Genomic DNA, 25,017 nt, shown 5'->3' on the forward strand with positions numbered 1-25,017 from the left:
GCAAAGCGTGCAATTTTAAACACTCGCAAATGAAATGTCAAAATTAAAAAAAAAAAAATAAAAATCGTTTTGCACAAAAAGGGCAACTATTACCGAGGATCATTTGAAACTTATGTTGTGCGGACGATTCAGAAATAACTAAAGCATACAATTAAATTTTAACAATTTTAGTTCAATACTAATCATAAATTTGATGTTATATAAATAATAAATTACTCTCAATTACAAATTACAAGGCATTGTAACTAGTAATCAATTCCTTCAGTCCACAGCAAGTACTTTTACAACCCCTCTGAGTAATTGGAAAAACTAAAATACACTTGCAATTCCGGGTAATGAAATTGCCGGAAAATTTCAAAGGAATTGGAAAAAATTACATTACTAGCACTTAATTCCAATTCCAATAACAATTTCAATTCCTTTTAATTGAATTAAAAAGAAAGAAATATATATTTGAGACCACTTCTAAGTAATTGAAAAAGTAATAAATTCCTGTGCTGTGGACTGTAGGAATTGATTCTTAATTACAATTACTGAGGAATGTAATTGTAATTGTAATGTAATTGCATTTACCCAGCTCTGTTCTTAGTCGAATTTCCCTTCTTATCCAAATGTACACTGAATTCTAAAGTGTAAAAATACAAAGCAACAGTCCTTTTAATTTCTTCTCAATATTCGAAACCACACATTTTAATCTGAAATACTTTCGGAAGAGACATTTTGCAATTTAAAGATACATACTCCGCCCAACAATACTTTACACCTCTGGATGGCTGGGCACAAATATAACCTTCCATTCCTTCAAAAAATCTCAAAACACAAATACTGGTTTTCGTGACGACAGACAAACGGAGCATCACTTTTTTAAAATGTACAATAACAATTTATTATAATTAATTTTTTTTTACTAGCTTAAGATATTTTGTGACACATATAACTGAGAAAAGTATTAGAAATAGGCTCTAAACCACATCATCGATTTACAGCTCCTTATAGGAGGGAGGCGAATGTTAATTAATTTTTACCATCCGTTATACGAGAAATTGGCCTTAATTTGGTACTGGCCTTGGTCCACGACCACAAAAATATATAAGAGGCCAATTCAAATAAATTATTATCAAAATAAAAATTTAAAAAATATTACATTCGAATGCATTTCTTCTAAAATCAAATCTGTTAAATGAGCTGAGAAAGTTTAAGAATTTTCAACCAAAAAATACGCGATATACATATCCATGTATGTATGTATGTATATATAGCAATTTCACGTCCAAAAATTCTGGCTATCTATACGAATGACCAACATTTTACATGCGCAAATCAAAACAAAATATAAAAATTTCTTTTTTTCCCATACAAAAATTCAAAGACATTAGCTTTAGGTCCAAAACCAATCATCAGATACGCTGCCCAAAACGAAGATAGATGACGATTACTGACGTTCGAACAGTATTTAAGACTAAGCCAACGGTTCCTCTTCGTCGGCACGCAGCCAGCTGCAATTTAATATTTCGCGTAGATTCCAACGCGCATGTGGCTCCGGTTCCAGCAGCACAGCCACTGAGGCCTTAGCCTGCGCCGTAATCTGATCTTGTAGCTTCCGTCGAAACGCGAACTTTTTATTACGCTGATCGTCCAGCAACTTACTAAGATTGCTATCGTCGAATGGCATTTTCGCATTCAACATTATGAATAGAATGACACCAAGTGACCAAGCGTCCGCCAATTTGGGATCGTAGGGGCGGCCGCATACCACTTCGGGTGCAGCATAGGCGGCCGATCCACAATAGGTTTCCGATTTTATTTCACGTCCGCTTTCGTCGCAACAGTAGCGCGCAAATCCGAAATCCGCCAATTTGATATTGAGACGCTTCGAAAGCAATATATTCTCGCACTTGAGATCGCGATGGGCAATATCGTGTGAATGCAGATACTTTAGAGCTTTGGCCATCTGCATGAACCAGGCTTTCGCTTGCAGCTCCTCAACCGGTCCCGATTTTTTGATATGACTTAATAGATCACCATTCTCTGCATACCGCATGAATATGAAGATTTTCGGGCCACGCTGCAATATGCTGTGTATCTGTATGATATTCGGGTGATCAATTTTTGTTAGAATTTCCAATTCGCGTGGAAAGAATTTGTGTACGAAATCTGAGGGTGCCTTAGCTTTGTCAATTATCTTGCAGGCCAAATGTACACCGTGGCCGGCGTCATCTGCATAGCCGGCTGTGATAACGGTCGCATAAGAACCCTCACCAATTTTGTGTCCGATATTGTAGCCACGCTGTGCCAGGGCATCGATGTCGGAGCTGCGCGTGTTCAGTTGGCGATTGGAGGTTGTCGAAAATTTTGACATAATTGCTGGATTTTTATAATGTTGAAATTTTGTCTAATTGCATCTGAAGATGGTACTCTGATGATTTGAATTTGCACTCGAAAGAGTCTACCAAAATAATGTTTATGCAAACTTTTATTTATTTCAAAGAATTTTCATAAAAAAAAATAAATATATATAAAATTTAATCTCCTTTCAAAGAAATTTTGACAATTTTGGAAAAGAAGCTGTTGAGAAAAGAGTTCTAGTCAGTTTTATCAATTCATTCCTTTTTTTATTTCAAATTTCATTGTTTCCATACTTCAATGGTTTCTTCATAGCAATGAACCGGAAATCCAATGAAAAAATTACGAATTTTCACAGATTTGCATTTGACTAAGTAGGGAGTTAGTGAATATTAGTGTCCGACCGAGCTCGAATTTTCGGTCGAATCCGAACCCGAACCGAACACTGGTCTTTTTTCTTGCAGTTCGACCGAAACCGAACCGAACCCGAACTTTTTAGAGTAAAGATTACATAGCTTGAAAAAGCGGTAAAAATTTTAAAGTTGCCATAAAAATAAAACAATAAAATGAAATTACATAAACGATCAGATTCAAATTTAGAGGGAGTTGGAGGCTAGAAACCATTATGCATTTAGTGTACTATTTTTTGTATATAACGGGAAAACTTGAAAGTAAGGGGGAGGGGCTCCGGACCACCGGTTGGAAAAAACCATTAACACCATCAACTTAACTTAACGTAACTTAGAACTAAGAAAATCAAAATGAAACAGACTTCGACGTGGCATTAAGTTACGTTAAGTTTCGGCTGTCCAAATATAAGCAACATCCATTTAAGAGAGTTTTTAAGTGACAGCCTCTAAGTTACATTAAGATGCCATAATCAATCATACTAGAACCCCCAAGTACATACATACATACCGGCAGGTCATTTTATTTGTATGACAACGCCAAGATACACACAAATTGGGACGAGTAGGTTGAGCAAGCAATATTTATTTATTTCATCTAGAATTTCTCAAGCAAACAAGCATCTATGTATGTTTATATGTATAATCAAGTTTTTTTTTTTCGTCTTTTCCAGCTCTACTCGTCAAGCATGGCCAATGCATACAAGTCGCTCCAGATCCGAAGCCACGTAACAACACTCAGTCTCAACTTCAGGATACAGTTTTACATTCCGCGACTAATTCCACAATTATTGGCGACTCTGTGCTTAGCGCCTCCGAACGCAATCGTCGTTTAATACCGTATATGGCTTTCTATTTGCCACCGGATTTTCCAATCAATCAGCAATATGCAGTGCAAGGTGTAAGTGAAAGGCTAAATAAAGAAGACTTACAGCTCAAATCTCAAAGTTGCAACGCCAAATGTTAAGGACTTAAATCCTTGAATTAAGACTTGACTGGTTCTTTTTTAATTTTGAACTTTTCACAAATTACTTCCCCATCAGACCTCGCCCCGAACCACGGCATATGTTATCGAATAGTTACTCCTCTCGAATCGAATCAAATAAAATTACAATTTATGTATATTGCAAAATCGGGTTCATTTTTGAGTGCCGTAATCTCAAAATGAATTTTCCAATCGAGTTTCGGATCACGGATCCATGATTTGGACCCTAATTTTTAGACATTGTTTCATACTCAGTTGGTTAATTTTAAGCCAAATTAGATTTTGTGATATAGAATTTATTTAGCACACAACTCATAAACGCGTAATTCGGTTTAAGCAACTTGTAGGCAACGAGTTCTGTAAACAATCACCGAGCTCCCATACGTCAAAGGAATGCCAGGATCGGTAGAGACTATCGCCACTGTCTGTAAAAGCGTGTAGGAGAACCCGCGACTTAAAAAAATTCGTAAATTTCACAAATGCACTTGGGCATACACAACGGCGTTGGGAAGAGGACGAAAATTTCGCCCGAATAATCATATTTAGCGACGATACGAATTTCGTCATTGCGCCGTACCCGTTTTGGAAAACGCCGTTGAAAAGGTTATTACCGTAAACGTCGAGTTCTACAGAATGATGTTAATCGATATACTTTCATTCAAATTGAACGATATGCCATGGATGCCATGTGGTTCCAGAAGGATGGCGCTATGTTCCGCACAGAATACGTCATGATTTACACTCGAATAATTAGATCTCTGAAATTTCTTCACTAAATTACACTAAAATTTCATAATTCCATTCAAATAAATCAATGTATTTAATAAAAACGAAAGATATTACATTTATTTTACAACTTTTGCTTCAATGTTTCTACTTGTTAAAAAAATATTTCCCTTCCCTAACCGAAAAATGCAATTTGAACACTATTGTGAGCTATACATCTACCGTGACTTCAAACGTATGGGCTATAAAACTGTATACCGAAAAATGGTCTTAGATTGAGATTAAAAAGTTCGAAATTTTGATGAAAATTTGTTGAATTTTCCTAAATTTTTTTTTAAAGTTTGAAACTTTAAAATTTATCTTGAAAATCATTTTGAATATTAAAAAAAAAATCAACAAGTGGTCACTTATTTGAGTCACTGTATGTACGTATTTGCATATGTATGTATTTGGTAAAGTTTTTAGCGTACTAACAATTCCTGCAGTAACTCTAGACCTATTGTGGAAATAATTCGTTGATTATACACATATTTATTTTATTTTTTAGAAAAACATAACTTTTCATAAACGAATTATATATTTCTCCAACTTCCAACAGCCCAAAGGTGCTCTTCCGAACGGCGGCAAATATGCCAAACCAATAGCTATTGAAGGCCATTTAATACCGGCCAGTGGTCATATACCCATACCGCAGGAGTACATGCATTTACGAGTGCCACCGCCAGGCAGTCTCGCTGGTGGTGAGTTGACCTATGCACCAGCGGCACAGCAGCAGCATTTTCTTTCAAATGCAGGCGATGTTTATCATCAAATGGCATATGCAGCTGGTCCATCGCCAACAGCTATTCCGCGTCAAACGCCACCACCACTCTCCCAGTCAGCAATAAATACTCAGAGCAGCAAACTGCCTGTGTTGCATTTACTGCCACCCGGCCCGCCTGCTGGACCAACGGTGGCGCCGATCATAAAGCATAAAGTAAGTGCGAAAGAATAAGCCGATAAAGCTCAAGGCATTAACATTGTTCAACTAACGGGAAAATTTAATTAATCACATTATAAATAATTCACAGCACAAAACGGTTCAACATTTTCCGCCCACAAAGCCGCCAGCGTTGCAACAGCTGCCGTATGAGCATCATCAGCAGCCACAACGACAGAAGACGATTCGGAACCATGGTGTGCAACAGCAACAACAGTTGTTATTTACATCACAACACGAGCTACAACAACAACAACAACAACAACAGCAGCAGCAGCAGCAACAACAGCAACACGCGCCAGCACTGCTGTTTCGCCAGCAAACTCGTCCGAAACAAACAAAAGTCAATTTAACACCATTTACACCATCAAATACGCTGCCCGGACACTTTATACCGATTATTTACACGCCAGTGAGCGGCGATGCCAACGACGCCAATGCCAACAACAACAACAATAACGATGCGAACGCACTTAATTATGGCTATGACAATCCCACTGTGGTGTTGGTTGACGATCTGTCGCCACCGTTGCAGATGCAGCCAGTCAATCTGGCACAGCAGCAGCAGCAGCAGCAGCACCAGCAGCAACAACAACAACAATACACACTAGCAACACCAGATGTTTCGCCAGTGGAGACACTTCCACAGCAGCAACAGCAAAAGTACATTACTGTAACAGGCGCTCCATCAGCAGCAGCAGCAGCCGCTGCACACGGATCACAACAAGCGGAGTTGCCAATAGGACCTGCCGCCGGCGCAGCACTGATTCCACATTCAACGACAAGGTAAAATTTATTTCAGCAATTTTCCTTACCAATAATGACAATGCCAATTGAAGCACTCACTTTATCGCGTTGCTATTTGGTTGCCACTAAAAGTTGCATGCACTGCGGGCGGAGAAAAGGTTAAGAGGAAAATTATGTTGCAAGTAATAAAAATCGCATGGCTCGTGGTGCCATCATTTGCGCTTAATTTTTATGCCATTTTTGGTTTCCCATAAATGTGAATGGAGTTCCAAGTGGGCGCATTTGTCAAGGAAGCAAGTTTAGATTGAATCACAGCAGCGCAAGCATAGTGCAAGTATAAGGGCCTGAATTGTTTTTGTTTTTTTTTTCAATTTTAACACCGTGATTTTTGTTTAGTTTATTTTCGAATTTGGTGGTTTAGAATAAGCTCTAATTTGTACCATTGAAGAAGTATGTACATAAAACAGTGTAAAAGCGAAAAAGTTCGTTACACCTTGACATTTTTAAGGCCTTACAATTCTTATGATGAGAAAGATACGTGTTAGCTGATAATGGCTTCACAATCAAATAAATTAATTTTGGATGGCCTCATGAGTAAATGACCTTCAATAAATTCTTTTGAAAGAGAGCTACCAAGTCACTACTACAAAGATGACAGAAGCAATCGGCTTATAGTTACGGTGGCTTTATTTATGGGAGCCGAATACGGGACAAAAATTATTTTGCTAAATTTTTCCACAAAGGCTAACAGATCGTAAAACCTTCTTAAATGATCCTAGATGTATTAAGCTTAAAACAGCATCCCTGTAGTAACATCACACATATTTTCGATATTTTTACTCCACAAAATTTGTTAAAAAAAATTCGTTAAATTTTCGTATAATAAAGTAAAAGTTTGAAGTAGATAGGACTTTCTGTTGATTTTTTGATAGGGAAGCAAATGCGCGGCACGTTGCCCTCTAACTTTAGTATAAGCAATTTTAATGAACTACAAAACTTCAACCAAATTTTCTTCTAAAGATTCCGATTAAAAAGTTTGAAATATAAGTCAAACTTTGCAGAATTAATTTTCATTGTTTTTGCACAAAGTCGGAAATTTGGATTTATTTGGTTGTTGTTAGGAACAAAGCTTTACTTAAAAAAAAAAAAATAAAAATAATATACATTTAATAAACAAAAGACAATTAGTTGAACCTTGCTAAAATGTAGACTGCTAATTTTTATTTTGGTCCCTGTATGTGTTCATCAATTCGAATCACAGGCATTCAGATTAGAAAATGATAACCGCTTATGGAGAAAATTACGATCACATACCAACATCATTTAAAACTGGTTCATAGGCATGCCATTTTAATGAGCTGTTAAGGCGTCCAAATAACGAACACCGAATACGGGATAGATAAAGGACAATAAAGGAGATACAGAACATTTAGCGTCCCCTATAAAATAATCTAAATTACCAGGGCAATTTGTCAAAAAAGAGGACTGTCCCGTGTAATACCGCACGGATGGTCACCGTACTTATAGAGGAGATAAATGATCTAGTTTCAGATCAAAGCACTCCTTCCTTATAAGCCCACAGGGTATCAGTAGTCAAGTCGGTATTGAATACTTAAACCACTTTCAGGTGGTAATCCAGTTCTTAAAGAACGTTCTCCGACACGTGGAAAACTGTTTCACACCAGGATCGAAAACGCCGTCGATCGAACATAGGTCTTCCGCTCTTTAGCGAGGTCTAATACCATTAAATTAAAAATCTCCATCCATATTCATAGTGGAAATAAAGTCGACTCTAAATCTGTAATAACTGTAGGGTTTTATTTTGAATCCTTGGCTACAAACTTCTGTTATGAAACTGTCCGCCTTCTTCTGCTATTTAAAGTAGAAGTTTACAGATCCTTCAAAATGGATTTCAAGTAGAAACGTTGAAACGTCTAGCTATAAGGAGAGTCGTTGCTCGCATAATTAAAAAGCCACACCTTTGACGTTTAAGCGGTGAAAATTACAAATCGATCTAACATTATTATTATTTGGTGCAAAAAAACTTGATGTATCGCTAGTTTTTTTCCTTACGTCTTCTTCTGTCAAAATAACTTAAAAATAAAAAAACGAATGCGGAATTTAAGTTTGCTCGAAAATCCCATGCCTTTACCGAGGCTGAGCGCAGAGATTTACTGAATTATATGTCCTTAAATTTTAGAGTTCTCGGAAGATCCTTTGAAGGATTATGAGAATACTCTCTACTAAGATTCGGCGAAAACGTACAGTTGTCCACAAAATAATAGGAGTGCGATATTTTGACCAGTTTTGGCTATTTGTCTTTTGTTTATTTAATGTTTATTATTTTTTTATAAAAGCCTAGCTGGCTATACAACAAACACCATATAAATTCAGATTTTAAACTTTGTATAAAAATTATAAAAATTTTGCAATTTTTCACCCAAATTTCAAACTTTTTAATCAGAATCTTTAGAAAAAATTCTGGTATGCAGTTTTGTAGCACATTCAATTCTAGTCTGAAGAAGTGCAAGTTTCAAGCGGCTAAAAAATTCCGTTGATTTTTGGCAATTTTTTTTCTGGCAGTGTCCTCCATATAAAAGAAAATTGTCGACATACTTTGTATTAGAGCTCTAGATACCCGGGTATCGAGCAATGCGAGTAGCTCGATACTCGCTCGAAACTCGTTCATTGCTCAACTGCTCAAATATTTGTTCAAAATTTTCGAGTTTTTGAACAATTTCATAAACAAAAGAGAATTTGTAAATTGTATTTGTCAGCAGCTACTTTCTAATTCATGTTAAATAAATAATATTATTAAATACCAATGTAACAATCTTTGCATTATATATCAATAATTTCAAAAATTTAAAAAGTTGCTACCAAAAATGTCAATATAATAAAAAAAACATTGCTCAAATTACTCGAAAAAACTCGAATTGCTCGAGCTCATGCTCGAAAATTTTCGAGTAATGAGCATTGAACAACTGTGCGAGTACTCGGTGCTCATATACCCGGGCTGTTTGAAAATGTGCGAACAAAATCGAGAGCTCTACTTTGTATGGAAAAAACGTGAAACACCTTTAACCAAAAAAATTCTCAAAAATCAACGGAATTTTTTTGAAACTTGCACTTCTTCAGACTAGAATTGAATGTGCTACAAAACTGCATACCAGAATTTTTTCTAAAGATTCTGATTAAAAAGTTTGAAATTTGGGTGAAAAACTGCAAAATTTTTACAATTTTTATACAAAGTTTAAAATCTGAATTTATATGGTGTTTGTTGTATAGCCTGCTAGGCTTTTATAAAAAAATAATAAACATTAAATAAACAAAAGACAAATTGCCAAAACTGGTCAAAATATCGCACTCCTATTATTTTGTGGACAACTGTATGTGTTCCTAGCACACTTTACCGCATTGTTTTTCTTGTATTTTTAAGTAATTTTTTCAGTTGAAGTTGGAAAAGCATCAACTGAAAATTCTGCAAACTTCGTGGTAAAAGCTACCAAACTTTCCGGCCTAAATATGTTTTAGAAATATGAATGCATAAATATGTTTCGGACATCATTCTAAGATAAGTTTATTTAGTCTTTTTACACGGAAGTTCTGGCAACCTTCTTTCAATTCACTAGAGTCTTTTGTCTTTCGTAAGACTGTTGACAAATCTGGCAACTACCTTGAAAGCTCTTTACTGTCTTTCGCAAGACTAATGAAAGATCTGCTAAAGAGGAGAAAATTTAGGTTTTTTAAAAGTTAAATTGAATAAAAAAATATATACATACATACCGTCACTAGACACGAATAAAGGCGTGAGCTCAAAAGTTGACGGCGAAAAAAGACGCATGAAAAAACTTTAGCGTCAAAAACTCTTAACATACTTCACCGAAGTTTTTCATTAGCATCTTTTTTCGCAAAATTTTTTTACGCGCCTTTTTTTGCCATCAAAAAACTATCGCGCCTTTATTCGTGTGTAGTGACGATATATTTTACTTAAAACTAAATTTAAAAAAAAAAGATAAAACTAAATAAAATTAAAATAAAGTGAAATAAAAAAAAAATATTTTAAAATTTAAATGAAATTAAAAAATATATATTTTGGTTTTTAAAACGACGAATAATAAATCAAAAAAGAAGAAATAGTACTTAAAATTGAACAATATTAAAAAGAAAATAGTTTTTGTTTTTAAAATAAAGGCTAAAAATTAAAAAAGAAAAAAAAATAGAAAAAATATTCTAAAAATTAAATGAAATAATTTTTTTCTAACAATAAATTCTACAACCAAAAATAAAATTAAATTGAAAAACTTAAAAATATTTAACTAAATAATGTTGTAAAAAATAAGTTTCGAAAAATTTAATGAAGTTAAAAAATTTGCATTTTTCTTTTTAAGACAATGAGATCTTTAAAAAAATTATATAAAATAGGTTTCTGAAAACTAAATAAAAAAGTTTAGCGTGTATCACAGTTTTATTTAAACACTTATGGCGAGAAAAAAATTGTGGGTGTAAAAATTTTTGTTACGCACCCGCTAAAAACTGCTAAATTGCGTTTTTTTGCTCTTATTTTATATTCGATATTTTAAAACTTTATGTCGCTGAAAAGGTCTCGCTCAGCACTATAATTGGCCATTAAACAGTTTTGGCCTTAATCCCCTTTTTAACTTATGCCTTCACTAATTTTGGAATTACTCCTAGATTTTTATTTTTATATACTATAAATCTAAAACTCTCAAAAAACGATGATGACCTTGCTTAAAAGGGTTAGGGTTTATTCAATTATAGTCCTGAGCGAGGCATTTGCGGTGACATAAAAATTTAAAAAATCGGATAACAAATAAGAAAGTTATAGCAAAAAACACGATTTAGCGGGTGCATAAAAAAAAATTTACACCCAAAATTTTTCTCGACATAAGTACTCAAATAAGACTGACACAGGCTAAACTTTTTTTCGTGATACGCCCTAATGTACATATGTATACTCATACTACAAACATACATACATACAATTCCTGTTGACCCTGAGAAAGAATCTTTCCAATTAGGTTCCCATATAAACAAATTATTATAAAAACACTTTCTTATATAATCTTCGGTTAACTTATTAGTAACTATTAAATGCAAGTATGATAATCTGTGTTCTAAAACAGGTGTGACACTGAAAGAAACATGTTTAGATTTTGCAATACATATAATTTTATTTGAGAAAAGTCGTGCATATACATACATTTGTACATGCATACATACATACATATGTACATATATGAATATATTAATTTACCAAGGCAAATTTCCAGTTCGTTTTATGTTGGCGGTTATGACCACCAATGCTAGCAATATATTAATTATGTATGCACATATCTACATAAGTAGATACATATATAAAAGTATAATAATTGCACACATGTACATAGATATTGACGACATTTACAACTGCAAATTGAAAATGCATGTCATATATGTACTATGACTGGAGGCAAACCGAGCAAATTGCAGTGCTTCAATGCATATTGCGACATTGCCTTCGACTAGTACAATGCTGTTGGCATGGCATGCAGCTCATCCCGTACCGTACCGGATCGAATTGAATGTACATACATATGTTGTGTGAGAGAATGTAGGCGTATGCGCCTTTTCATGGGAGTAACATTTAGCCAAAGGCATAACCTGTAGCGTCATTCAACATAATTTTTTACTCATAATGTTCTTAACAAACATATTGGTACATGGTTGCGTAAATACCTACATACATACTTAGTTAGCATTCTTATTACAACACTTCGTCAATCACCAAATCCTATGCGCGAATTAAGCTCCTTCATACTCGTACATAAACACACATACATACATACATACATGCATGTGTATTTATTCACTAGATCTCTTGTTATCTTTCGTATGCGGTCATTTGTAGCCCAACCTATCACATAATCAATGAAGCATCAGCACCTGTGCAACCATTATCATCCACACCACAACAAAAAGAAACGCTATTGACCACCGTGAATCAGCAAACACAACTGCAACAACAAGCACATCCACATACGCATCCAAATCAGCATTCGCAATCACAGCAATCGCATCGCTATTCGACGCGACCTCGCCAAAAATATCCTCATTTCCAGTCGCCTAGACTGGAGAATTTTTTCGTCGGTACTGAACCGACGCAGGAATTGGTGCAACAGCCACCGCTACAGCAACAACAGCAGCAGGAATTACTGCAGCCGGACGGCTCCTACGCATATTTCAATGATGAAACATTGACGCCACAGGAAAAATACGTGCGATATTTACAGCAGCGCATACGTTACAATAAGCAACAACAGAAGCAACGCGACCGCATTAAGGGGCGTGAAAATTTTATTAAACAACAACAGTCGAACCAACAACATCAACAACAGCAGCTGCAGCATCAACAATCGGAAGAGCAACATTTACAGCAGCCGCCAACGCAAATTTTTGTGCTAAGTGAAAATGAAGCTCCAGCATCCGCATCCGCACCCACACCGCCGCCACCGTCACCATTTGCTCACCAATCCAATCAGCAACAATTAGATGCGAACGCACAAGTTAACTATCCACAACACAGTCCTATAAGGCATGCAGTGTATCCACATCCAGAATTGCATGTGCCGTCGAATCATCAACCGCCAACGAATGTGGCTACGCTAAAGCAAGTTGTGAAAATACCGGTGCGTACGTTGGTGAGCGAAGCTTTGGACGCATTCCAGCAGCATCAGCAGGAGCAACAACATTTGGTGGCAAAGGGTGGTGCAAATGGCGGTGTCTACAGGCAACAACCGCAATATGCAAACAGTTTGGGGTGAGTAAATATTTCATGTATGTAAATGTTCAATTTATGCATTACTTGGCATGAAAGTAGTACGTATCCATAGAATTTTCGTTTCATTTGGACAGCGCAAAAATTTCATAATTTGGAAAATTTTCGCAAATCAATGACATTTATTGTAGTCTCATCTGGCATGGTCTGGTATGGTAACATTGGTTTATGCACTAGTGAAAATTTAGACATCATTTTGGATCATCTCAAATATCGCTCATTATGCTTTGTTGATTATCAAAAACTAATTGGCTAAAAATTTACAAACTTTGAGCCCGGCTTGGGACAGTGCAGTCCGGATCGGTGCTGTTTTTGGTCACCGTTCTGTTGAACCAGCTGTCGTTCTTCAGATGGGCCCCTCCGTCTGTTGGGCAGGAGGTAGATAACGCAGGGTATTGTCGTTAGGTCAAAGGCTTGGCATAGGAGACACATAAAGAAAGCATTTTTGTATGTAGCCCTGCGTTCAATCAAATAAATAGTTGACACTGACATTTTTTGCTCTCTTAACTCTTGGTCAAGCTTCCCTTCCAGTTTGCGATGTGCGTCCTGATATTTCACACAAATCGAGGAACCATTGGCCATGAACAGAAATTTTTTGCTTTCTGAGAACCTTTTTTCATTGCAGATGTACACTTTTATCTTTCCTTAGCTTGCCGAGCGACACCCGCTCTGAGAAAAGATGTTTTCTATAATTTTGGGTATTGTGCGGACCAGTATTCAAACGTAGCTTCTACTATGTGTTAGTGTGCAGCCGGTTGTAACCGGTTGACTATGGCGGTTGCCAAAGAAAACATATTTTTTAAACTTGAGTGGTCCCCAAGCAGAAGCTTACTTTTTCTTTACTTTTATATTCTTATAACCACCCGCACAGGCCGCCAACAACTCAATACATCGACTATATCGTCGACGATCCCAAGCAATCACTAGAGGACGAGCAACAACACAGCCCAGCAGCAGCAGTTGCGCCACAAAAACCAACAGCACAACAAAATGCTTTCATTGTCATTTCAACATCATCACCACCACAGATTACACCCGGCGGCATTGGCAAAGAATTTTATGACTCCACTAGCAGGCCTGTCTACAAGCAACAGCCGACACTACGATTGCAACCATTGCCGCAGGCAGGCAAATCGAACAGCTACGCTACAAGACGTCCAATCGTGGCCGCAGAACCGCCACCACCACAACCACCGCTACACATTCCCCAATCGAGTGTGACGCCTGCAGCAGTCAAACCAAAATACATCTATGCTGAGAGCAATTTTGGTGATGTTATTAAATCGACAACACCAGCAATAAAGTTGAGGCCTTCACAAAAGTATTCGGGTGGTATTGGAAGTAGATTGACACCACCAGCGCCACCGCCGCGACAATTGGCGCCATCACCGTCACATCAAGGGAAGCAACAAGTAAATTTACCCGAGTATTATAATCCACCTGTGCCAGTTGCAGCGCAAACAACACCCGTTGCCGATCCCAATCAATTGCCAGACATACGCTCATCTTCACTGGCGGATATATTGCATAAGCTGCAGGCAAGCAATCACTTGCCAAGAACACTGACGCCAGAAAACATTGATAATTCGATTAAGACTCTAGTCATGATACTAGAGAATCTAAAGCAAACGCAAACAATTGTGCCAAATCCAGCACAACACCATGAAAGACCTGCTGCCTCGCAGGACTATGACTATAGCACGGGTAGCGAAGAGGTGAATGGTGGCGCGCCTGACCTTTCCAGCGTGCTGTCACCGGTTTTACCAAGTGAGTGGTGAAATGGGTGTTTGAAGTAATTGTTATGTGTATTTTAATGAAAACATTTTAATTGGAATACTTTGATGTTTTCTTGTTGTTTTTGTTGCAGACAAGCATCCTGGACCGAGCACAGGACGTGCTGGCATCGATTATCCCAACTTAGCTGACATACCCCAAACCAATTTCAATTGCGCAGAACAGCGGTATAAAGGTTTCTTCGGTGACCCTGAAACGAATTGCCAAGTGTGGCACTACTGCGATTTAAATGGCGGCAAAGCATCATTCCTCTGTCCTAATGGCACCATTTTCAGTCAGGTAGGTGCAATTCTCAATACACATGACATGTGTATGTATGAACGAGTATATTATCATAAAAATTGAATATAAAATTTCAGAATAGTTACTTGAATTAAAAGCCGGATGAATTCGATAAATTAATATTTCCATTTGCAGATCGCCCTTACATGTGACTGGTGGTTCAATGTGAAATGCTCCACAACCGCACAACTGTACGTACTGAACGAACGACTGTACAAATACATTTTGCCATTTACTCCGAAATTCCCAGAAGACTATAGTGGGCCACTTGTTGATAAGTATGCACAAATATGAGTACACCATCAATCTGCCCACTAGCTAATTTAGCTTACCTTCCCCCTTGCAGGTATTTAGCAATGAAATTCCAGGAAATGGAGGAAAAAATGCGAATTGAAAAGGAGAAAGTGGAAAAGTCAGCAATCGCTGCAGCAATTGCAGCCACATCAGCTACACAAACGAGCAATCATATCGAAAGCGAAGAAGTCAATGGCGTGCGCGACGCGGAGAATGTGAATAATGCTGCCGACGACGACGTCGAAGACACAGAAGTGACCACAGTGGCCGACTTACGCAATTTACCGAGAACATTGAGTGCGCCTAATAGGCACGGTGTTATCAATGCGTACGTTAGTGAGCAAAGCTCTGAGCGTAATTTGCTAATCGACGATGAGGTCGATGATATATCGCAACGTGGCAGCATTGATACGTTCGAAAGCTCCACTATACCCACAGCATCGGCTCCTACAGTAGCCAAGAATGATGGCATGCTTGCGCTTAGCCAACAACCCATTGTGGTCTCATCCACACAAGGACCCGACTATGACGATGTGAGTGCAGATGAGCGGCGTATACCAGCGCATAATGTACGAAATGTTGAAGAAGCAACTAGTAGAACGTTGACGACAGAGACTGTACAGCGGCCACCAGAGGAGACGACGACAACGCAATCACAAACGAAGCTGCGGCAAAATGAAAATCAAGAACAAATACAAGCATCGCCCAAGCCAGTGCGTCAAACGACAAATATCGATGTGGAAAAAGTGGAAGTAATCGAAATTAAAGCGGAAGGGGCAGCTGGTCAGATGGGACCGAAAATGTACTATGGCGCTGAGAGTGCAAAGGATGTGCGATAGATGTTAAGTAGGAGTTGATGGTTGAGGTGAAGGTGAAGGTTAGGAAAACTGGGGGCAAATGTGTTTTTGTAAATGTAATTTATTTGCACCGAAGTGCAGTTATCAAGCTGATTGCTACATAAATACGTATGTATGTACATACGTATGTATGTATAATTGTATTTAGTTTTATATGTTTAGTGAATTTAAAGTAAAGTACGAAGGAAAGCCATTGGGAATGCAATTTAAGAGATAATCAGAATGACATTTTTGATTGCTATTTCAATATTTTTTCATATTAAATTTTTAATTTTTGTAGAATAACAATTAAAAGGGATTTCTAGAACTAATTTTTTTTTTAGAAAATTGGTTATGAACCTGTTAAATAATGATTAATAATCATGACTGTTAATCAAAGCATGTTGTGTTTGGGTAACCGTTTAATGATTAAATACCATTATTTGCACCTTTTTAATTACTTTCAAAAAAGATAATTAAACAATAATTTTAATTACATGATTAATGTGATTATTTGTGTCCTTTACAAAATTCTTTCTGAAAGTATTAATAAATGGCAAAGACAGTTGACAATGTCTCTAAGAAATCATTCCTTACTTGTACAAGTGTTTAATCGTACAGTGAATTTGGTTTCAGTTTTTTAATACTAACTTTTTAAAATTTTGCCTGCCAAACACAGCTTTATGTATTTGGAAAAATAATTAAAAATAATCATAAATGTAATTAGAAATAATAAAATAATTAGAAATAATCAAATAATTAAAAATATTCAAACAATTAAAAATAATCAAATAATTGAAAAAAAAAATATTTGATTAAATTTGATTTTAATTATTTGATTGTTTCTGAATATTTTTGATCATGGCAATTAACCATGGTTAGTTTTGATTATTCTTAATTATTATTGATTATTGATTGCTGGGTTATGTAAGAAAATTAAAATAATCATTAAAATTAAAAAATGCAAAAAATTAATGATTACTAATCGTAATTGAAATTTAACAGCTCTGTTAGGAACTTATTTAAATTGATGCTTGGTTAATGATTATATCTGCCATTTGCCATATTCATTAACTGCTTATTTTTGTATTTATTTGCAAAAAAAAAAATAAAACCTTAGTTTATAGTAATGTAGATGATGCATAGTTCAATAGCGATGTACATATATACATTTGTATGTATACTAAATAAGAATTATAATTTTATAAATAAAAAAATATAAAAAAACGATGGAACTAGAACTACTAAACCCTTCCTACATTGGCTAGTCTATCAATCGCTGTCTCCAGCAAAAAAAAAGTGAGATTCCCACGGGGTAGAACCAACGGCAATTGTCTGAGTGGTCGACATTCGTCAGTAATCTTTAGGGACAAAGACAGCAAACCAAGAAGAATTAAACAGGGGGTACCATAGGGTGGTGACCTATCCCCGCTATTTTTAATTATTACATTTCAAAACTACCTCAATCACCATAGGGAGTCACTATTGTCTCTTTATGCTGACGACTGCCGGATAATGGCGTCTGGGAATGGAATTGATGACTTGTACTCGAAAGTAAACGGTTATCTCGCCGAGCTTTCTCACTTCTTCACTGCAAAGAACCTACAAAATTCTCGGCAACCTTATTCACCACCTCGACGAAGGAGGTCAGACTCCAACTGGGTATTCACGTCTATGGCGAATCAATACCCACAGTGAATAACCCGAGGAACCTCGGAGTAACCTTCGACAGTCTGCTCTCAGAAACGCAACAATGTCCCCAAGTCGCCGGCAACACTTGGAGAAAAGACAAAGAAACGTTGTTGGCAACATACAAGGCAATTGGCCGGCCGGTTCTAAACTATACAGCGCCCGTGTGCTTGGCGGGGACCACCAGGACGCAGTGGATGAAGCACAGACCTGTAAGAACACGGCATTTCGGACAGCGAGCGGTTGCCTTCTGATGTCCCCCCAACACTATCTACACGACGAGGTCCAGATGCTCCCCATCAAGGAGCATAACACCATGCTTTGCAGGCTGTTTCTAGTGGGAAGCCATAGACGTGGTCAAGCAAATAGACAACTGCTTGCAGAAGAGCCCTCGCCAAGGCATGTCAGGAGGCACCTCTACGAATTGCCGGATCTTGTTCTGAAATACGTTAGAGTTAAATTGAAGGAGCTTCATGTGGTTCAGGAGACACGTTGTTATGCGGGGAGTGAGGGATGTGTGTTGCCTTGGCACGTCAGGAGGCATCTCTACGAACGGACGGACGAAGTCCAGAGGTTCATAAAACAACCTCTGGACCCAACTACATACCGACAGGCCCATAACGGCATTCACAGCGAGTCGGTCTCGAGTTATGTGAATGCTGTTCTGGGCACACAACCACCCGACGTGGACGGGACAGAACTTTGTCTGCCTCGGGAGCCCAACTTCGCTCTGGCTAATGCAGCAGGTTAAACCCATACCTCAGCAGAATAAACGAAGGTGTGTCCAACCAATGCCCTATGGACAGATCCTATTGAAGTTGGGCACTTCCTGGGCCTTCCCTTAGCTGAAACAGACGACAACGTTGATGGATGAACCGACCCGAGCGGTGCTTGGTAGCCGGTAAAACAACAACAACAGCTTATAATTGCGGAACTTACTTATCGTTCGTGACATCAAGTCGGTCTGTTGAAGAAGAATCTAAAGCGTTACCGATTTTAGATATGTGGAAGCTTAGCAGGCCGGCAAATTGCGTCATACTTGTTTAGTTCTCTTTGCTTAAATTGCTACCGACCAACAATTTGAGGACCTGCTTGCGGATTTGTACTTTAGTAACAGTTGCTGTTATATATGCGGAGAAGGAAAGCAAGCTGTAACCCTTAGTTTTTATGTCGATATTGGTGTATGAAAACGGGTCGATCGAGCAGTCGTCAGTATGAGACCGGTGGAACTTTCTCTGGCGGCTGAGATGCAGAAGTTAAACAGCAGTGGGTAGAGACTCCACTCTGTGGAACACACCCTCTTTGATTCCGCCCTAGAGTTTTAAAATATTTTTAACCGACTTCCAAAAAAGGAGGAGGTTATCAGTTCGTCGGAATATTTTTTTTTTATGTATGTTACCGTATAACTTTGGACCACGTCAACCGATTTCGGTAATTCTTTTTGCATACTAATCTGGTTAAGAGAATTGAAGTCGGTTTTTTTTTGCTAAAACTTACTTGTGTTTTTACTTTTTTCTTCAAAACTTGAGGCAAGTGCATTTGCGGGCGGCTTTTAAAACTAAAACTCTTCTTGGATGCATTAAAAATGCTTGTGCTATATTTATGTGACTTACCTTCTGTGCTTTGCGTAAATTCTCCCGCGACATTTTCACCGATGCCAAAATGTTTTCAATTTCATCTCTCATTCCTTCATTCTATAATGTAGACAAAAAAAAAGAAAATTATTATCTCATCGGAATAATCAACACATTAACCCAGCCTTCCCCACTGATGCCCACCTCAGTTGCCAATAGAATCCAGCGATGTCCATTATGTTCTGTTTTTGCACATAACCCACAACAAACTGATTGACATGTGCGACAAAAACGATCCTTGACTCGCTTGTGGTGTTTATGACAAGTTGTGGCCCGCGGTATTTTTGAATTTTTACTCGGATTTCTTCCATCGTCCAGCGGTACGAATGCATGTCGTTTCAGTGCCTTTCCGTACATATGAATAGAATCATAGCAGATGCGACAATAGTGCACGGTACATTGACGACAAAAGCCCACTGCCGGCTCTAATTCACACTCCGAGCATCGTAAGATAACCGCTTGTAGCAATGCCTGCGCGCCAGAAGCTAATGTACGATTGGCACTGTTGGAAGGTGACGGCGGACTTTGGCCAGATATCATTAGCGAATTATTTGCCGAACTCTCGCGACGATAGAATCGCAAATGATTCAATTCGCCAATTAAAAAGAAATTCATGTAAAAGAAATCGCGTACATTGAAATTTTCATGTCGCTGCTGGACATGGTGGCGTTGATTTTGCTGCAATCCAATACAACTCAGTGATATTGATGGTGGATTGCGTTTGTCGATGATAATTGGATGCTGACAAATGCTACAAACAAGATTCTGATGATTTTGATAAATGCAATTTTCGCACATATTATGTCCACAGGAGAGTAGAAATGGGCGATTGCTTTTGACGTGCAAATCTGTGAAAAAACGGAAGATAATCGTGAGAAAATTTAGGCTCCCATGTATGTCATTAAGGTCTTTGAAAATCAAGTCCTATTCTGATTAGTGACATTTTGACAAAATGGCAAACGCAACGGAAATGGTTGGGACGGAAACAAGTGTTTCTTAAATGTATGCACATGCTATTAATCTAATAAAAACATGCTAATAGCAGGTTCAAGAATAAGATTTAAATTAAGACCAATCATCTTCCAATGCAATTCATAAGACAATTGTCAATTCTGGCAACTATCTACCTTTGTGCACTCAAAGACGAATTTTAGGCAAAACAATTAATTTTGAAGGCAAATTATTTTTGTGTTGTACCCTATATGCTCTCGTTTTCATAAAAACTTTTGCTAAAATAATCTGCATAGACATTTTAAAAAATATTAAGATCTGTGAAGTAAACGTTTCCATGACAAAAATTACAGCTTATTACAGCAGTCATTTATCGAGAGGTTACTACTGAAATAGGGAAAATTAACGCATTTTAAAATTTATATGGTTTTCCTCTTTAACATAAACTAATAAATATAAGAAAATTAGACAAAAAATAAATGAAATAAAGCAAAAATATTTTTAACAAGTAAAGAAGTATAAGTTCGGGCGAAACCGAATTTTATATACCCCGCGCAGGTGTCAACAATCGTCGTTCCAAATTTCTCAAAACTACCTAAAAGTTTATAACAGTCTTATTTATTGGTGAGAGATTGTTGTAAGTATTAACTTGGAGTAAATGAACGTCCTCAGTTATTGAAAACGTCCTCAGTTATTGAAATATCGGAAAATTACCGTTATACGGTAAGCCGATGCAATTTCAGTTCGATTTGAATAATTTTCAGCGAATTAATTTCTAATGCACCTAGTTTCCAAAAATTTTATAATAATATTATTTTGTACCAAAACTCTACTTCACATAATAAACTTCAACAATTTGGATCAAATATTTACAGAAATATCATAGTTTTTGCATTTTTCGAAAATACCGTTATATGGTTACAGTCCGATTTTAACCATTTTCAATCGCAACCTACCTTGGATAAAGGGATGCCTATATACCAAATTTCGTTAAGATATCTCATTTTTTGCTCGAGTTATCGTGTACACGGACAGACGGACGGACGGAAAGACGGAAAGACAAACATGGCTTAATCGACTTCTATTTTCATTCTGATCATTTATGTATACATTTGTCTATATCTATCTCGATTTTCTTTAGGCTGTTGCAAACAGCCGTTATGCGAACAAAGTTATAATACCCTTGCGCATACATGAAATAAATGTTTTTAAATAAAAATTAAAAGAAAATTTACTTAAAAAGGAACCAAAAACAAAATAAGACCGTAAAAAATATATTAAATCAAACAAAAATATGTTTTAATTCAAAACAACAAAATATAAATATTGAAGGAAAATAAAATTAACAAAAGAAAAGCATATTAAAATCAAAATAATAAACAATGACTAAATAAGTTTCTAAAAATTAAGTGAAATAAACAAGTTTTCTTTTTTTTAAATAAAATCAAAAAATTAAAATAAAAGTAAATTAAAAAAAGAAATTAATTAAAGAAATAAAAAAATAAAATAAGTTCCTAAAACTTGTTTTTTGCTATTGATTGGCCTGATAATAAATCATATTCAACAACATTATTGGGCTTGAGTCCATTTTGAATAAAAATTATTGTGGAAAATCAACAATAGTTATTAAATGGTAGAAGTTATCGCCGATATTTCGGAGATCGCCGCATCTCCGCATCAGACTTCTTCACCGCGGACACTAGGATATTAACCGCAATCTACCGGTATATCGGAATTTTCGTTACTAATCAATCTTGTTATGCATATAGTTTTCGATATATTTATCGCTATTTTATCGATATAATAACCGGTATTGTTATCGATATAATTATCGGCCTTTTTATCGATATAATAAACGATATTGTTATAGATCATCGTTTAAAGTACAAAACCGCGTATCGTCTTCTGCAAAACTGCGTAACTGACATTGCACTTTAAACGACGAGATATATTTATCAACATATTCATCGATACTGTTATCAAAATTGAGTTCAACATAGTTTTCGATATTAGTATCGATATTGTTGATCGGTTTGCCATCGGTATATTTACCGATATTGTTATCGGTATATTTATCGATACATTTAAAAGTGATAACTAGGTGCTTATATCGGGTACGGTTCGGTTATTTGTACAATTATTTGTATTGATTTTGTATTGACACATCGTCACCCTTATGCCAGAAGCATGAATGTGCAAATTTATCAGTTTTGAATTATTGGGTTGATTTGATTAACGTTTCAATGTTATACCAATACCCAGAAAACCATGCGTACACGGAAACCAGATATTTTACAATTTGAAACATGATAAATAATTTGCTAATTTGTATTTGGTATGATAATTTGTATCATGATTTGAATTGCATAAATGTAGAGTTGTCTGGTAAAAAAAAAATTTCAAACTTAAGGTCCCAAAATATCCATTTTTACACATTAATGTTTTTGGAATACGGGCGACGATATGTATAAGTGTAGTCAAAGGCTTAAAATTTTATGTTTTTAGGGGGCTCGCTGAGGAGCCTTGCAGTTGGAGACGAAAGGGGAGCGTGTCATTGAATTCTTTGTTCTTTGATTTTTCAAACTGAAAAGGTGGGCGGTGCCACGCTTTCTTCATATTTTGGTACATGCCTCGAATCTATTCGGAACATTTCCATTTACTCCGTCTAATGGTTGGGGTTTTAGGTGCGGCACCCTCCTACTTAGCAAGGTTTATAATCTCGCGGCTGAAGGCCCCCTCTGCACAAAGAAGTTCTATTCAAAAATACTGTGGTCAGCATAGCCGGAGTTGGGCTAATAAGAGGTACTTTTTCTAAACGCAGTATAATGCCGCAATGCAATTTTCAAATATGCAAGCCGAGGGGCTGCAATGGGGAGATTGGGGAAGGATCACTTTTCTTAAAGCTTGGCCTGTGCTCTTTTAATTGGTAGTGTTACGTGCCACACCCCCTCCCCTTCCGCTACTCATCTCAAAATCATTGTACAAATAACCGAACATTTCGGGGCAAATAACCAAATATTTGGGCACCGTTTATGAATTTGTACAACGATTTTGGGTTGCTGTGCCCAAGCGCGTGAATCGAATCAAAAAACTTTTACACACACTTGTAGACAACAGTTCACGCTTTATTACAAAAATTTAATTTACTAAATCTGTGCACTAATTTAGCAATAATGTCGGTTGGAAGCATGGTATTTGTTGCAAATTTTTGTTATAAATTTGTATATACATTTTTATATACAAGATATTTTTATAAAACACCCAGTAACCAAAATAGACATCAATGGGCAGCCCCAGGTTTACCACACAGAAAGGGAATTCTAGTTACCTCATCCTTTCCCAAGGTTACATCACTGGGGCGGTGCAAAAGGTGTTCAGCCGCCCTTCTTCGGACGCAAGTTTAACTTTGTTTTTTCCTTGCAAAAAATCTAAATCTAAAAATCTAAAATTCCCCTATTTTCAAACAGCTCCCCAGATCGTTGTACAAATAGCTAAACATTTCCCAAATATTTTCCCTTCTATGCTTTATGTACTGTATTTATAGCTTGAGTATTTGTGTGGGTGCTTAAAACCGGGAAATACTGTACATAACAAAATGAATGCGGCTTCTTTTTTGATGCACTTGCAACGCAACACTTCCCAATTATCAAATATATATGTATAATAATAAATACCGTCTCGGGGAGCATCCCACCAAAACTTACCGCCCATACGGAGATCATAGTTGGTTGAATATTCGCTGCGACATTTGGGACAGCAATGTGTATTCCGTAATGCAGTAGCCACGAATTTCCGATCAAACAATTTTGCCGGCTGACTTGAGATATGAATTTTTTCGCAAGCACTTGTATTTACAATCGGCGGGCCCATTCTTTCCCGAGCATTGATCTTTTTCGATTCATTTCGAATCGTAAACATTTTTTCTGCACTAAATCGAACTTTACTGAGGTCTAATTTGAGAAATTTTCCAATTTCAGCACTCCCAAAACAAACGGTAAAAATTAAATGGCGTGCAAATGCACATATGATTGTAAATGCGAACGAGTGACGAAAACAAAAGACCGACAATTTACTGTTTGCTGGAATGAAATGGCAAATGGAACACTTGTAGCAAACTGCAGGGTTGCATTCATATATGGGAAATATTTGTGTTATGCAATGTGGAACAAATTAATTTTTTCGAACTAAAATTAAAAAATTTATACAATTTATTCTTTGCCTATGTTTTACTATTAGCAATTTCAAGGCAAGCATAAGGAGCTTTTTTATGAAATTCGGTGGGATTTTGTTGCATATTATCATTAAAGTGTCAAACACACCACACAAACGATTTGCCAAACAAGACGAAATTTCCATTTAGTTCAAACCTGTTGTACGGTGTATTGTGGCGCTAGACGGTTGGACAAACCACTTGAAGATTTGAACAAAAATCCAATTTTATTTTTTTTCTGGCCGGCATGTTGAAGTTTGATCAAACAGCTTGTGTAGTGTATGGTAAAAACGCCTCATTCG

At 36.7% G+C, this 25,017-nt stretch overlaps 2 protein-coding genes across 2 annotated transcripts in view; both read right to left on the reverse strand.

Annotated features, from left to right (window-relative positions):
• LOC118737661 overlaps window positions 1-24,566 on the reverse strand; it is a 196,844-nt gene extending 172,278 nt beyond the window's left edge. The window contains exons 1-3 of the mRNA XM_036468328.1: window positions 24,210-24,566; window positions 19,699-20,402; window positions 19,534-19,614 (exon numbers count right to left, since the gene is read on the reverse strand). Of these exons, the coding sequence (XP_036324221.1) occupies window positions 19,534-19,614; window positions 19,699-20,402; window positions 24,210-24,423 (999 nt within the window). The 5' untranslated portion in view covers window positions 24,424-24,566. The remainder of the gene's footprint in view (window positions 1-19,533; window positions 19,615-19,698; window positions 20,403-24,209) is intronic.
• LOC118737662 (testis-specific serine/threonine-protein kinase 1) lies at window positions 1,460-2,359 on the reverse strand. The gene has a single exon (XM_036468329.1). It carries the CDS (start codon window positions 2,357-2,359, stop codon window positions 1,460-1,462), a length of 900 nt encoding a protein of 299 aa, XP_036324222.1.
• Window positions 24,567-25,017: the final 451 nt, after the last annotated feature.

The sequence above is a fragment of the Rhagoletis pomonella genome, unplaced genomic scaffold (genome assembly GCF_013731165.1).
Source record: "Rhagoletis pomonella isolate Grant_MI unplaced genomic scaffold, Rhpom_1.0 Rhpom_scaffold_00004, whole genome shotgun sequence".
NCBI lineage: Eukaryota > Metazoa > Arthropoda > Insecta > Diptera > Tephritidae > Rhagoletis > Rhagoletis pomonella.